We start from the raw sequence: 12,537 nt of genomic DNA, 5'->3' as shown, positions 1-12,537 counted from the left end.
TTAATGAAAGTAACCCTGGAAGAGCTCAGCAGAGCCCTTGGGGTGGAATAAATTATTCCTCTTCTGCTTCCATCACTGCAGGTTAACCCAAGACACAGGAGAAGCTGATCTAAACATGAACTCAGCTGGGCAGAGCATCACAGGAGGAACATCAGTGCTGTTGTAATCTCTGCTGCCCCTCCAGTGACAGAACACAGCCCTTAAGCAAAGGCTTTGCATAGCCACAGCTTTCAAATGGATAGTTTATGATGCAGGTTATCAAGAAACACTGTGTGAGAAGACAACAAAAATATTTATCACAAGACAGGCAATTTTGGCCCAACTCCTGGCCTTTGGGCCAGGCAGACACAGAAAAGAGGCTGCAGCAGCCCTGGTCCCACTGTCCCTGTTCTGTGTTGTGCTGGTTTGCTTTGCTGCTCAGAAATAACTCCAGCTCCTGTGGCTGCAGGCCTTGCACTGATCTGCTCCTCAGGAGCCTCTGTGTCCCTGCACCACCATTTCCCTCTTTATCCCTTAATTGAAAGTACTGTGAGCTGCCCAGGGGAACACACCTTCCCTACCACTGCTCCAGTCCTCACGAGGCAGTGCTCCCTTTTGGGGGTGAGGGCTTGTGATACGAGCCAGAACAAGGAATGGGAGATCACTTCATTCCATCCCAAACCTTGGGAAAGCCATTCTGAGTGCCCCAGATCCGTATTTAGAAAGCCTCTGGAGCAGACAGGATTAGCACTGTCCCCACCTGTAACATCACTACCTTCTCCTTGAGTGCCCATTTCATATTCCGAGCAACATGAATTCCTCATCTGTGTAAAGCTGAAAATCCTTTTCCCAGCCCTGGGTACAATAACTTCCATACAGAAAAACAAGATTTAACTTGACAGTAATAGAAGTGATAGAAAGGAAGAGTGTTCTTCCTTTGAGGCACAGGCTCTGAATAAAGCAGCCAGTCACTGACTGAAAAAGGGCAGGAAGAAATAAATGCAGTTATAGTCAAGCATCAGGTATTAAAAAAAAAAGCTTCTAAGAAAGAGAAAAAAAGAAAACCCCACACCTTTCTCTTGACATTTAAGAAACTACCTAAACAAGCTAAGCAAAGGGAAAGGAAGAGAGTGCAAGACCTTACACAGAGAGCTGCTTTCAGCCATTTGTTACTGGCTATCTTAAAATACATTTATCCAACCTTGCTAAGAGACACCAAGCCCTCCATGACCCACAGCAAATCCTCAGGACTCTTTTCTCTCCCTCCTGCCTCTGGGGACCAGCCTGCTTAGCAAAGCCTCTCCACACCTGCGTGTCTGCAGGTTGCCAGGGATTTAACTCCTCATGTGCCACATCCAGGGGAGCAGATTTGTTCCCCAGAATGCCTGCAGCCACCCAGTCAGCCCTGCTCCTGTAAGTGACCCTGCACCTCAGCGTGGTGAGCACCTTTGGGAGCGCGCTGTGTGTTGTGAACAGTCCCTGTCACGCTGTTACATGTAGGGATTCATTGATCAGCTTTGGCTCTTGAGTGCTCTACAGGCTCTTAACTCCCAGGAAACTGAGATTCCAAGGCTGGAGGTCTCATCACCAGCCTTAGGTGTATCCTACAGAGGGATTTCTTACCTCACGCTCCTCCATCACTGCTTAGCTCTTGGATTTAGGCAGTCTGAGGAACGTTTCCTGCCACTAGGACTCTTTGGCAGCAACTCCTCCAAGACATCTCTGATATTTGCAAAGGGAGCAGACCCACTGTTCTCCCAACCCAGCCGTGCCCCCTGGAGCAGCAGGATGTGCCTGGGCAGGAGTGGTGGGCAGGGGAGAGCAGAGTGTTGGGTAGTGATTAACACAACAAAGAGAGCTGCCTGCCTGCAAATAGAAACACACTGGGTGCTTGCATGTAACAGCGTTCCCATCTAATTTTACACTCTGCATATAGTAATAAGACACAACAGGGTGTGCACTAAGCTCATCTTTTGAGAAGTGCAGCAGTAGCTGGATAATGCACACCCTGGAGTGGCTTATTTGTAGTGGACTATGGGTCATTAATTTTGCATTTAATTTTTTTCAAATCCGTTTTTAAAAAAACTACAAGTCTATTCTGAGGGCAGTTAGGTAATGTATCCTTACACTGAAAAATATTTTGAAATAAAAACAGTAGGCAAAAGTGAAGAAGAGTTTTGCCCAACTGCAGACCAGGCTTTGGTGTGTGCAGGACCTGCTACGAGCAGGTTCTTGGTCTGCTGATGCAGATATATAGTGCAAATAATGGTAGTTATGGAAATCTATTCAGTGTTCACTCTTTTCTAGACTTTTCTTTCTTTTTGTGTAATTACCTGGGCCTTTTTTCTTCCTTTTTTCCCCTCTCTTTTTTTTTTTTTTTTTTTTTTTCCATTTGATGTATGAGCCAATACCCATTTCAGACCAGACTCATATATAAAGCATTTGCATGGGGATAGGACTGACTTTTACACCAGACTGGGAAGGAGTGGTCAGGAGGCAGATTTGCAGGATTTGGGGGGAAAATGGTTTTGCCAGAATAATTTTGTGTGTGGATAAGCCTGCCTACAACAGCATTTAAAGCACAGAGGGTGTCACAAAACCCGTTTTGTTATGACATCACTCCAAAAGTATGAATGAGGGACTTCTAAATTCTGCTGCTCCGCGTGAGATGTGACTTTCCCCCTTGTGGTTTATCCCTCCATGCAGGTTCCAACCCTGATGATGGACACCCAGTTTTCGGAGTTCACTCCGGATATCACCCCCATCATGCTGGCGGCTCACACCAACAACTACGAGATCATCAAACTGCTTGTCCAAAGACGGGTGACAATCCCACGCCCACACCAGATCAGGTGCAACTGTGTGGAATGTGTCTCCAGCTCCGAGGTGGACAGCCTGAGGCATTCCAGGTCGAGGCTGAACATCTACAAAGCCTTAGCCAGCCCTTCGTTGATTGCCTTATCGAGCGAGGATCCCATCCTGACCGCCTTCCGGCTGGGCTGGGAGCTGAAGGAGCTGAGCAAGGTGGAAAATGAGTTCAAGGCTGAGTATGAAGAGCTTTCACAGCAGTGCAAGCGTTTTGCTAAGGACCTTTTGGATCAAGCACGGAGTTCCCGGGAGCTGGAGATCATTCTCAATCATAGGGATGATCAGAGCGAGGAGCTGGATCCCCAAAAATGTCACGATTTGGCAAAGCTAAAGGTAGCAATAAAGTATCACCAGAAAGAGGTAAGAGTCGCCTAAATGTGAAGGTATTGGGTAAAATAATTCATTTCTTGAGTTGCTGTGGGTTTGTTCAGTGCTGGCTCTCAGGTGGGATTTTTTGATGTGCACAGGGATTAGTCACAAACCAGGAGGCTCAGGGCACTTTGGTGACAGCGTGAATCTGATGACAGTTGAGGGCAACAGGACTGGGACTTGCTGCAGTGGGCTGTGGGTTCTACAGCACCAATAATTTCTGTCTCAAAGCTACTTGAATCCCACCTAATTGTGCCCCTGAAAAGAACAGCCTTCAGACATTTCCAGGTCTGCTCGCTCTGAAAGCTTTTCCCAGGGGTTGCTTTTGTACATGAACCCAAAGCTAGAAGGGGTTGCCTGGCTCCTGAAGACTGGCTCCCTCATGGACTGCAGGAAATGATGCAGCACACAATTCACTTCCTACAGCCACCAAGCACTTCAAGCACCCATTCAGCACTAACTCGAAAGGGCAGAGATGTGACAGCAGCTAAAGAGAGCAGGAGAGGCTGGGAGCACTCCCAGAGTCCCAGGTCTCCAAGTTACCAGCAGTCTTGTGAAAACACTCACGTGGTGCAGCTATTTCTTCACACCTGTGACACCTCTTGATCCTCAGTCCTCGACCCATCTCTGTTACAGGAACTGAGAAGCAATTCCCAGAAATTCAGACTCCTGCCCGAAGTTCCAGAGAGGGAAGCCATACTTCAGCTAAAGGGCACAGAGCTTTTCAGAAGCCCTGCAAATCCACAGATTTATAAGTTGATTCAATAAAGGCCACAAACCCCAGGAGATTGCTGACAGCAGTTTCATTAGTTGGCTCTGGATTTCCTTTCTCTTTCCAAATCCAGGCAGAATTTAGGAGACAATATATTGCTGTTGGCCGGCGATGTTCCAGGTTATCTGAAGGAGGAATTTAGTTGCTTGGTTGAGGAACTGAATTTCAATGTGCATTACATTCTTCTGTTTCTGGAGGGTCACCTGAGTGGCAGAAGATCCTGCCACATTCCTCTTTTCACTGTCTTCCCCACATCCAACACTGACCCAGCGTGGTGTGACCCATTTCACCTCCCTGAAGGGCTGCACGTGTCATCCGAGGTGCACACAGCCAAGAGGTGAAAAATGCAGATTTCCTTTCAGTGCCAGCCCCTCGATGAAATATACTGAACCAAAGCCTCAAACTTCCCGGGATCCAGCACTTGGCAACTCCCTGCTCTTACTGGGCTGATCTAGGGGAATGTCAGCTCACTGGTGTCATGTCAGGTTGTTTTTTGCTCTGTGACGGGGTTGGGTAACACCACAAGTGCTCCAGGGACATGGACAAATAGTGAAGAGTTACTCTGGAGAAGGGCAGCCCAGGTAATCAGGTCAATGTTCATTGAATCTAAGAAGGAGCTTCTTCTTCTGGTTTTCTGGTTCTACTTCTGGTTTTCCACTGGCCTGGCCAGCCCAGGCTCTGCAGCCACAAGCTCCAGGTCACCCCAGCACTGCTGTGTGCAGGTCACTGCTGGTCCCACTGTGTCTCTGGTGACATCCAGGTGTAAATCTGTGCCTGCTCCTGTCTTGTGTTCAGAAGCTGCAAGTCTGAAGCAGCTCACTGTGTTTGAAATGTGGTGCTGAGCAGTCCTGAAGCTTTTTTTATTTTAATTTTTTAATCGTTGCCTGCTTTCTTGACAGTTTTTATCTTTTTTTTTTTTTTTAGGCGTATTTGACTGAATTCCAAGCATATGGACAAATTCCATGTTTTGTGACATATTGATGACAGTTCCAGCCTAAAAATGATAGCAAATATGCTCTGTGTTGCCAGCTAAAGTCAGTGCTGTTTTCAGGTGGAATACTGGTGGGCAGGGGCAGAATGAATGAGGCTGGGAAAGCAGCTGCTGAACCCAACCATCCCACCTGGCTATTCACAAAAGCCTGAAGCGTCCTGCAGGGTGGCTGGGGTTTTCTTACCATAATAATTAGGCCATTTTATCGTGGTAATTAGCACACCACAAAACATCAAGCAAGATACAAACATCCTTGGCACCTTCTGATAAAATGAGTAGGAACCTTTGCCAGGGAGACACTGAGGAGTGTTTTTTAATCCTGACTGAAGAGTATCAGACTGAGAAGATTTTTGTGGGGACAGGAAGGAAAATAGAAGCAAGTTTGGTTTTCATGAAAGACGGTTCTGCAGAGAAAACGAGCAGACTTTTAAAAGTAGATCATCTTGTTCTGCTGAAGCTTTTTATGTCTTAACATTAAATGGGACTGGATTGGATGGAGAAGCTTTTTACATCTTAACATTGACAAAGATAAAAGTCAAATCTCTGGTAGCCTAAGAGAAGAATCCAACATGGACTTTGGGTGTTTTCTGGGGTGTCAATTGTTACTGCAGTTTTTAGTTCATTATATTCAGCACAAAGAATGTGTAATTTCATATCGATTACAGACAAATTGCCTGCAGCTTTTTTCTGTTTGAGTGAGATGTACCTGAAAACTTCTCCCCAAAATATGAAATGGTTCCAGTTCAGCTTAATCAGGCAGATAAGGTCAACTTCAAGATTCTTCTCATAGAAGCTGTCAAGGGGAGATGGGTGAAGAGATCATGGGGTTTGTCTTTACAAAGGCTAGAAAAATCTCCCATTATGTTTTGTTGGGGTTTTTTTCCCCCCAAAAAAACCCTTGTAAGGTACAAGTTCTGATTACTTCCAAACATGACAGGTGCTAAATATTTTATAAACTAAGAAACGTGTTGCTCATGGGGAAGAAGACCGTTCTTCTCTGGAGGAGGGCCAAAACAATGGGGAATAAATTTGTTACTTTTCCTGGTTGTTTGTAATAAGCCCGTAATCCTAGAAGGTAAATTACTGTTTACACAGAAGGGAAAAAAAAAAATCAATTACACAGGAAAGATTAAAATGTGCCCTAAGGTAGCTTTGTAGTATATTTTATGGCAGTAAATGGTAAAAACATGCTGTGCAATGTTCTTAAGCTCCCTCTCCCTTCTCATGTGTAGAATGGTTGTGTACTCAGTTTCAACTTACTGTGATAATTTCTCTAGGAGATGGGCAGGACTTAAATAGTTGTGATATCTGTTTGCATGGCAATCACAAAATCTGAGGAAAAAATGAGGACAGCACAAAGCACTGTGGAACATGATGAGTTAGACCCAGCACGGACACATCAGTTCTCTCAGTCCACAGTTAAATTATTTTCCAAAGATCACAGTGATTAAGGACTAAGAGACCAGCAGGCTTTTCATAAACGCTCTGTAGTGTGTGGCATTTGTCTTCATATTATTCCTTTTCTAGTTCTTTTATTCATGACTAATTTTGGAAGGAGAAAGGGTACTGAGGGCCTAATAGGAAAAGGCACAGCTCAGCTGTTGAGGATCAGTCTTCACTGTGCTCTCCTGGCACCAAATTAGCTCTGCATTTGTTAATTTGTTTGCATTTCTAAGAAAAGATAGGGAAAAGTCATCTCTTAGGATCTTGCCAGTCTTGTAAAACACAGTTGTGCATTCAGGGTATGTGGCTGGTTTAGGAAATCAGAGCAGAGGCAGCATGCAAAGAAAATTTTGATGTCCTTTAAGTTTCTTTTCCTTTGCCAGTAATGTAAAGCATCCATAGTGTAGCAGTGAGTCAGGTCTAAAAGGGCAGATTTCTGCTCATATTTATCATTCTGCTGAGCCACAAGAACAGCAATACACATTCAGCTTATTCCTGCTTTCCCTTTCTCCATCACAGGTCATTCCCATCTCAAAAACGAAGTGAAACATCACAGTAGTGGGGGTTTTAATGTGTTTTTCTGGTGCTGGCAAATAGCTGGGCAGGTTTAGTTTATGTGTCTGTAAGAAGTCTACACAATGCAAGGCACTCAGGAAAAACCCATTATTTTATCTATGACTCTATTGCTTAGCACTTCCACAGAATTAGATCAAAGGAGTGCACAGAGAAATTCCTTCTCAAAAACCCTTAACCTCCATATCTGTTCCTCACTGTGCTCTAATCAATGGCAGGAAAGGACAGAAGTAGAACTGTTTGCTTTTCTAATTTAAAAACAGTGCTCTTTGCCGTTTTTCTCTTCAGGATGAAGCTTCAACAGCTTCAGTCCTTTTTTTATTTTTTTTCCCAGGACATTTACATAGACAAGCACCTCCTGAGATGCAGCTCTGAAGTGAATGAATAATCATTCCTGCCATGCCGCATATTTTTCCGCTGTGTCTTGACTCTTGTCAACTGTGTGGCTGCAGTCAGAAGCACAGCATCCCTCTCCAGGGAGCATGCATAAACCTGGGAAATTTCTGAGGGCACTTCACTTAGTGTATAAAAAGAGCTTATATAAATATCAGAGATGCATGAAGAATGAAGTGTGAGGTCTGTGAAAATCAAAGCTCCTCGCCTGCACCTTGTTTACCCGATTTGAAAGCCATTCAGGTATCTTGATGGATGGCCACAGATCTTTCTTTGCTCGCAGGCAAAGCTCAGTTATTCTCCTGTGGGTTTGTCTGTTTTCTTGCCATACTGCCTGGAGGAATAATGATAGAGGGCTGAATATTTGTATTGTGCTCTTTAAAGGCACAATGAAAAGTCTTGCTTGAGCCTGCACAGCTCAGAAGAGTAATAAAGAGGCTTTTACTTCCAGATTTCTACAAGGAAATCAGGTCGTGAAAAGATCTTTATTAGGACTAGGTGAGGGGAGCGGAGCTGCTCCCTGTGGAAGCTTTTCTTGGTTTCTAGTGATCTGGAACACTCATATTTCTTAGTGTGTTCCATGGTGAGGATGGCGTGGTCTGTCCTGTGCCACAAACCTGGACGTAAGTTTAGGGATTTCAGAAGCACTGAGTGTCCAAATGTGACCTTCCCTTTTCCAACAGCCATTCTTTCATTTGTTCATTGTTGTCTGCAGCAATGTTCCCATCTGGTGTGTGAGCAGTGGCCTGTGCTAAATGAAGCTATTTTCTCTCAAACTCCATCCCAGCAGCACTTGACCACCTTGGAAAATCTTCTGTGAACGTGGCACTAACTGAGCTGTTATCGGCAGCCTCAGAGACAGAATTTGGGGTGGCAGGTGGGGAGATTTGTCTACATTTGCACCCTTAAAAGAGCCATCCCTGCTGATCACTGGTGGTGCATGACTCAGAGCCCCTCCTCTACGGGCTTGTGCAGTTGCCAGGTCTCTTGGTTCAGTTTGGGAAGTTGTCACAGAAATCTAACCTGTACAGCTGCATCATCGTGTTACAAAAATTAGGACAAGTGGCACTTAAAATCTTAACTCCTCTCCGAACTTGGAAGAAGAAATAATATTCAGAGGGCTGATGGTTCAGTGGTTTGACACAGTGGACTGGAATGTTTATTTGAGGGAGCAGCATTATTTGGTACATCATTCACGTAACGCCAAGATGTTCTCACTTGATGAAGGTTAGCCACATACTGCAGCTGTCACGGAACAGAACTGCAGAACACTGTCTTTTGACAGCAAAATCATCTCTGACTAATCTTGTCATGCACCACTTTGAAAAAGCACCCTAAGACTGGTATGTAGGTCAAGGACAAGGACTTGCATTGCATTGTGGTGATGTGTAGTGGGCAGAAAATGCCAGGATCATTCTTTAAGTCATTTCTGGTGTCTTGTGCCTCTTACTTAATGATCTCCTGGACAAAGATGGGAAATATGTTGAAAGCTAAAGAGGTCACCACTGTTTTAACAGCGTTCAGGAGTGATTTAGTGAGTTTGACAGTTCCCTAAACTTCCTGTTTCCCATCAGTCTTCTTGCCAGCCAGAGAAGAGGCTTGGGAAGCCAAAGTACAGGACGTGATTGATGGTCTTTCTGTAGACAACAGGAACTGGAGAGGACAAGTGATGTCTTGTGTGTTGTAACAGCCAAGTGTTCGGTGTGCTCACAACTGAAGGGCTGAAGTGTATTTAGAGTCAGCCTTATGTCAGTGGAGAAGAGTAAATCGTGTTATTTCATACTTTGAATGACACTCTGAAGTAATAAACTCCAGGGAAAACTGTGGGCATGGATTCTCTCATTTGGATTTAGAAGTGATCGTTGTTATTTACCTGATTTCTGGGAATTTCAGCTTCACTCCTGTGGCTTAGAGAAGCGAGTTTTGAAGCTCCTTTCAGAAAAGAACTGACATTGCACACTCCTCTCACCTCATGTGTCCATCACCATCTCATGAGGTGACTGAGGACAGTCACCACTCACAGGTGGCTCCCGGAGAAGTGAGATGAATACATGGGTTTGTCATGGCACCCCCCAAACTGAGCTCTTGTGCAGACTGACATTTAAAAGTTGTGACTGCAGTTTTTGTTCTTATTCTCTCCAAACCCCAGCTGGCTGAGCAAACTTCCCTCAGCAAAGAGTATGTTCTGCCAGGGTGGTACAACCCAGGAGCAGGGGTAGCCTTTGGGGGTTCCCAAGGAGGTGAGAAATGTTTGTAGTGTGCTACTCTGCTCTTTTTGTGGCTATTGGAATAAATTTACTCATTCAGGAGGAGGTCAGGCAGAAAGGAAAAGGAATCCAAATTTACACAGTTTCAATGTAAATGTGTCTCAGGTTAGAAAGGAAGCAAAGGAAAACTAATTTTGGGACTTTTTATTTAATACTAATCGGGTAAAGTAGGTATGTATTTAAAAATACTCGTAAATTACTTTAAAAATTTTCATGTTTGCTTTACTTATCACTTCTCTAATGTAAATGTTAGTAATTCACTAGAGGGAATGAGCCCAGCCTTTTACTTAAAAGTCAATACCTTCCCCACTTCTGCGATAGCCCCTGAGAGCTCCCAGTATTCACTGCCAAAATCTGTAACTCCTGAAGTGCTGCCTGAAAGAGCACTCAGGAAATGCTGAGAGATTTGTCTCTAAACAGTTTTTAGTCTTTTTCCAGTGCTTCTGTGTCTGATATCCCGTGTTCAGCTATTGGGGTCCAGGTATGTGTTGGGAATTAACTCCTTGTGGGCTGTATTGCTCCCATCCAGCACTTTAGCACTCTGCCTTTGGAAACCCAGCCCAGACCTGCTGCATCTTTGTAAGAGAACTGTATCCTGGGATGTTTGCTGGGATCCATCCTCAGGAAATTATTTATCAACTGTTGCCTGCTGTCTGCTTGGGTAAATACTGAAAATTGTGGTTCTGTTGGGCTCTTGCTCAGGTCTGGCCCAGAGGAACCTGTTCTGCTGGGGGGTGGCTCCAGGAGCAGCACCTTGCCTTGGTTCAGAGCAGAACTCAATACACCTAAATCCTGCTGACACAGGCCATAAATACAAACCTACAGCTAAACACACATTTAAGCACTCGGGGTAGAGATGGATTTAATTTCAAGCTTAAAGACTTTATAATTGCTTCTTCCATGGGTTGGTATCCAGGATTTGCAAGCATCTGTCATTGTCCTAGGATATGTGGGACCTTTTAATTTAAATATTGAAGCCAATCCAACTTGAAGGTGTTAAAACATGAATTTTGATGGAACAGTGGCAGGATTTTAGAGGTTATTCACTCTTTTCTTTTGTCAGCATTCATCTCACTGCTGAATTTCCAATTGCTACCACTGAAGCCGAGTTCATGTCTGCTACCACCAGAGAGATCTATTATGGATAGGAGACCTTTAGTTGAGATTCATGTGTCATCATAATTTAAAATATTTTAAGAACAGATTAAACTAAATTCCTGTCTAATCTGAGGCCATATGTTCATCAGTGGAGGATCTGGAGTTTGTTTTATTCACCAGCTGAGGGTTTGAGCAGTTTGGGTAGCACCTGGTTTCCTTGAAGGGCTGGTCCAGCTCAGCTGTGTGATCTCCTTCATGGCAGGAATGCTGCCATTTGGATTTTCATCAGTGCATCACTGCTGCTACTCACAGCTGTGGTTTTGATAGGATATTCATCCTGCAAAAAAACTGTTATGTCTTGGAAGTGTCTGATGAGGAATGTGGAGTTGTGTAGTCCCTTTCCCCCACACTACACAGCCCCCCTCCAACTTCTTTGTCTCATTTCTCTTTTTTTTCCTCTTGCAGAAAGTACTTAATTAACAGGATGAACAGCCATTAGGTGTTTACCCTCTGCAGCTCACACTTCGGCAGCAGAATGTAAATAACTTTGCAGTCATTAACAAGGTTGAACTTTAAAAAGAAATGCGCTACAAAAGAGGGTTTTCTTATTCATCTCACTGTTTGCAACACTGCAAACTTGAGGAGGCTGGCATTTCTTCTCTGGAATATGTGGTCTCACAAGGCTCACTGGCTCTCTGCTGCAGGCATCAAATTAGGCCACACAGAGTTTCTCTCTCCTGTCTTGGGCTAATTTAGAAATGAGGCTCTTTGACTATTGCCCACTGGAATTTCCCTGAAGAGCAATCAGCCTGCTGCAACCACCACATTCCCATTCTTCCTCAGAAGATCTTGTTCTTGGTAAAAACAGAGGCAGAGGGGTTGGTGTGGCCCTGGAAATGTGTGGTGCTGCTTGAGAGGAGAACAACAATGGCATTTCTCTTTTTCATGAGAGACAGGGATTCACAGGGAATCTGCATTCTTCACAGACCTCTCTAAGATATGCTGCTGCATCAGACACTGCACACAGGCTGCACAATCTAGCTCTGTTCTGAGAAAATCTGCCTTTCCAAAGGCTAAATAGCTCTAATTGTGGAGGACAGCACCATGCAGTATTACCCAGCAGCCTTGCAGGTTTGAGATGCTCTGGGCTACAGTGATGTTGGTGAGGTCTGACCTTTGCAAGGAGTGTCAGGCAGGAACCAAAGGTCATTTCATGGCTCCCACGCCGTGTTTGGCTCTCACTGGTGACCTCTGTGGGAGCTGCTGGAGCTGGCTGATAGAAGAACTCAGTGCTGCTTATTAAGACAGAGCTCTGCAGTTCCAAATTAGTGGTTATTCATCTGTGAAGAGGATTCGCCCTCGCCATCCGCAGCAAGAGCACAGACGAGAACTCCAGCAAACTCCAAACAAGAGGCTGTTGGCAGCAGTCATGATAATCAGAATAAAGGCAGAGGGATGCTGTGCTCAGCCCCTGTGATGTCTATCAGGGAGCTATTTCAGTTGCTCCCTGAGGCATTCACATCTCAACCCATCTGTGTCTGATCCTAAATTACTTATGACTGCGAGAGATCAGGGATTTCCCCATAGATGAGGGGCGGGGGGTGGAACATAATTTCTGTGTTTGACAGCATGCAGAAAACATTTAATTCCCGAGAAGTGGAATTTAGGTGACTTAAAAATATCAGTAAAGATTAGTTATTAAGGAAAAGACACTCCATCCAGCAGTTGCTTTTTTCCCCTTAAAAGTATCCCCCTTGGTATAGGATTAGGTGGCAATGAGCGTG

General features: G+C 44.6%; 1 protein-coding gene across 1 annotated transcript in view; it reads left to right on the top strand.

Moving 5' to 3' along the window:
* The window catches only part of TRPC5 (transient receptor potential cation channel subfamily C member 5), a 65,580-nt gene that overhangs the window by 15,350 nt on the left and 37,693 nt on the right, over positions 1-12,537 (top strand). Inside the window, exon 2 of the mRNA XM_053955735.1 lies at positions 2,686-3,207. Within this exon, the coding sequence (XP_053811710.1) occupies positions 2,686-3,207 (522 nt within the window). The remainder of the gene's footprint in view (positions 1-2,685; positions 3,208-12,537) is intronic.

The sequence above is a fragment of the Vidua chalybeata genome, chromosome 14 (assembly GCF_026979565.1).
Source record: "Vidua chalybeata isolate OUT-0048 chromosome 14, bVidCha1 merged haplotype, whole genome shotgun sequence".
In the NCBI taxonomy this organism is placed as follows: domain Eukaryota; kingdom Metazoa; phylum Chordata; class Aves; order Passeriformes; family Viduidae; genus Vidua; species Vidua chalybeata.
The sequence above is the reverse complement of the archived record's forward strand: the minus strand, read 5'-3'. Positions and strand labels throughout refer to the sequence as shown.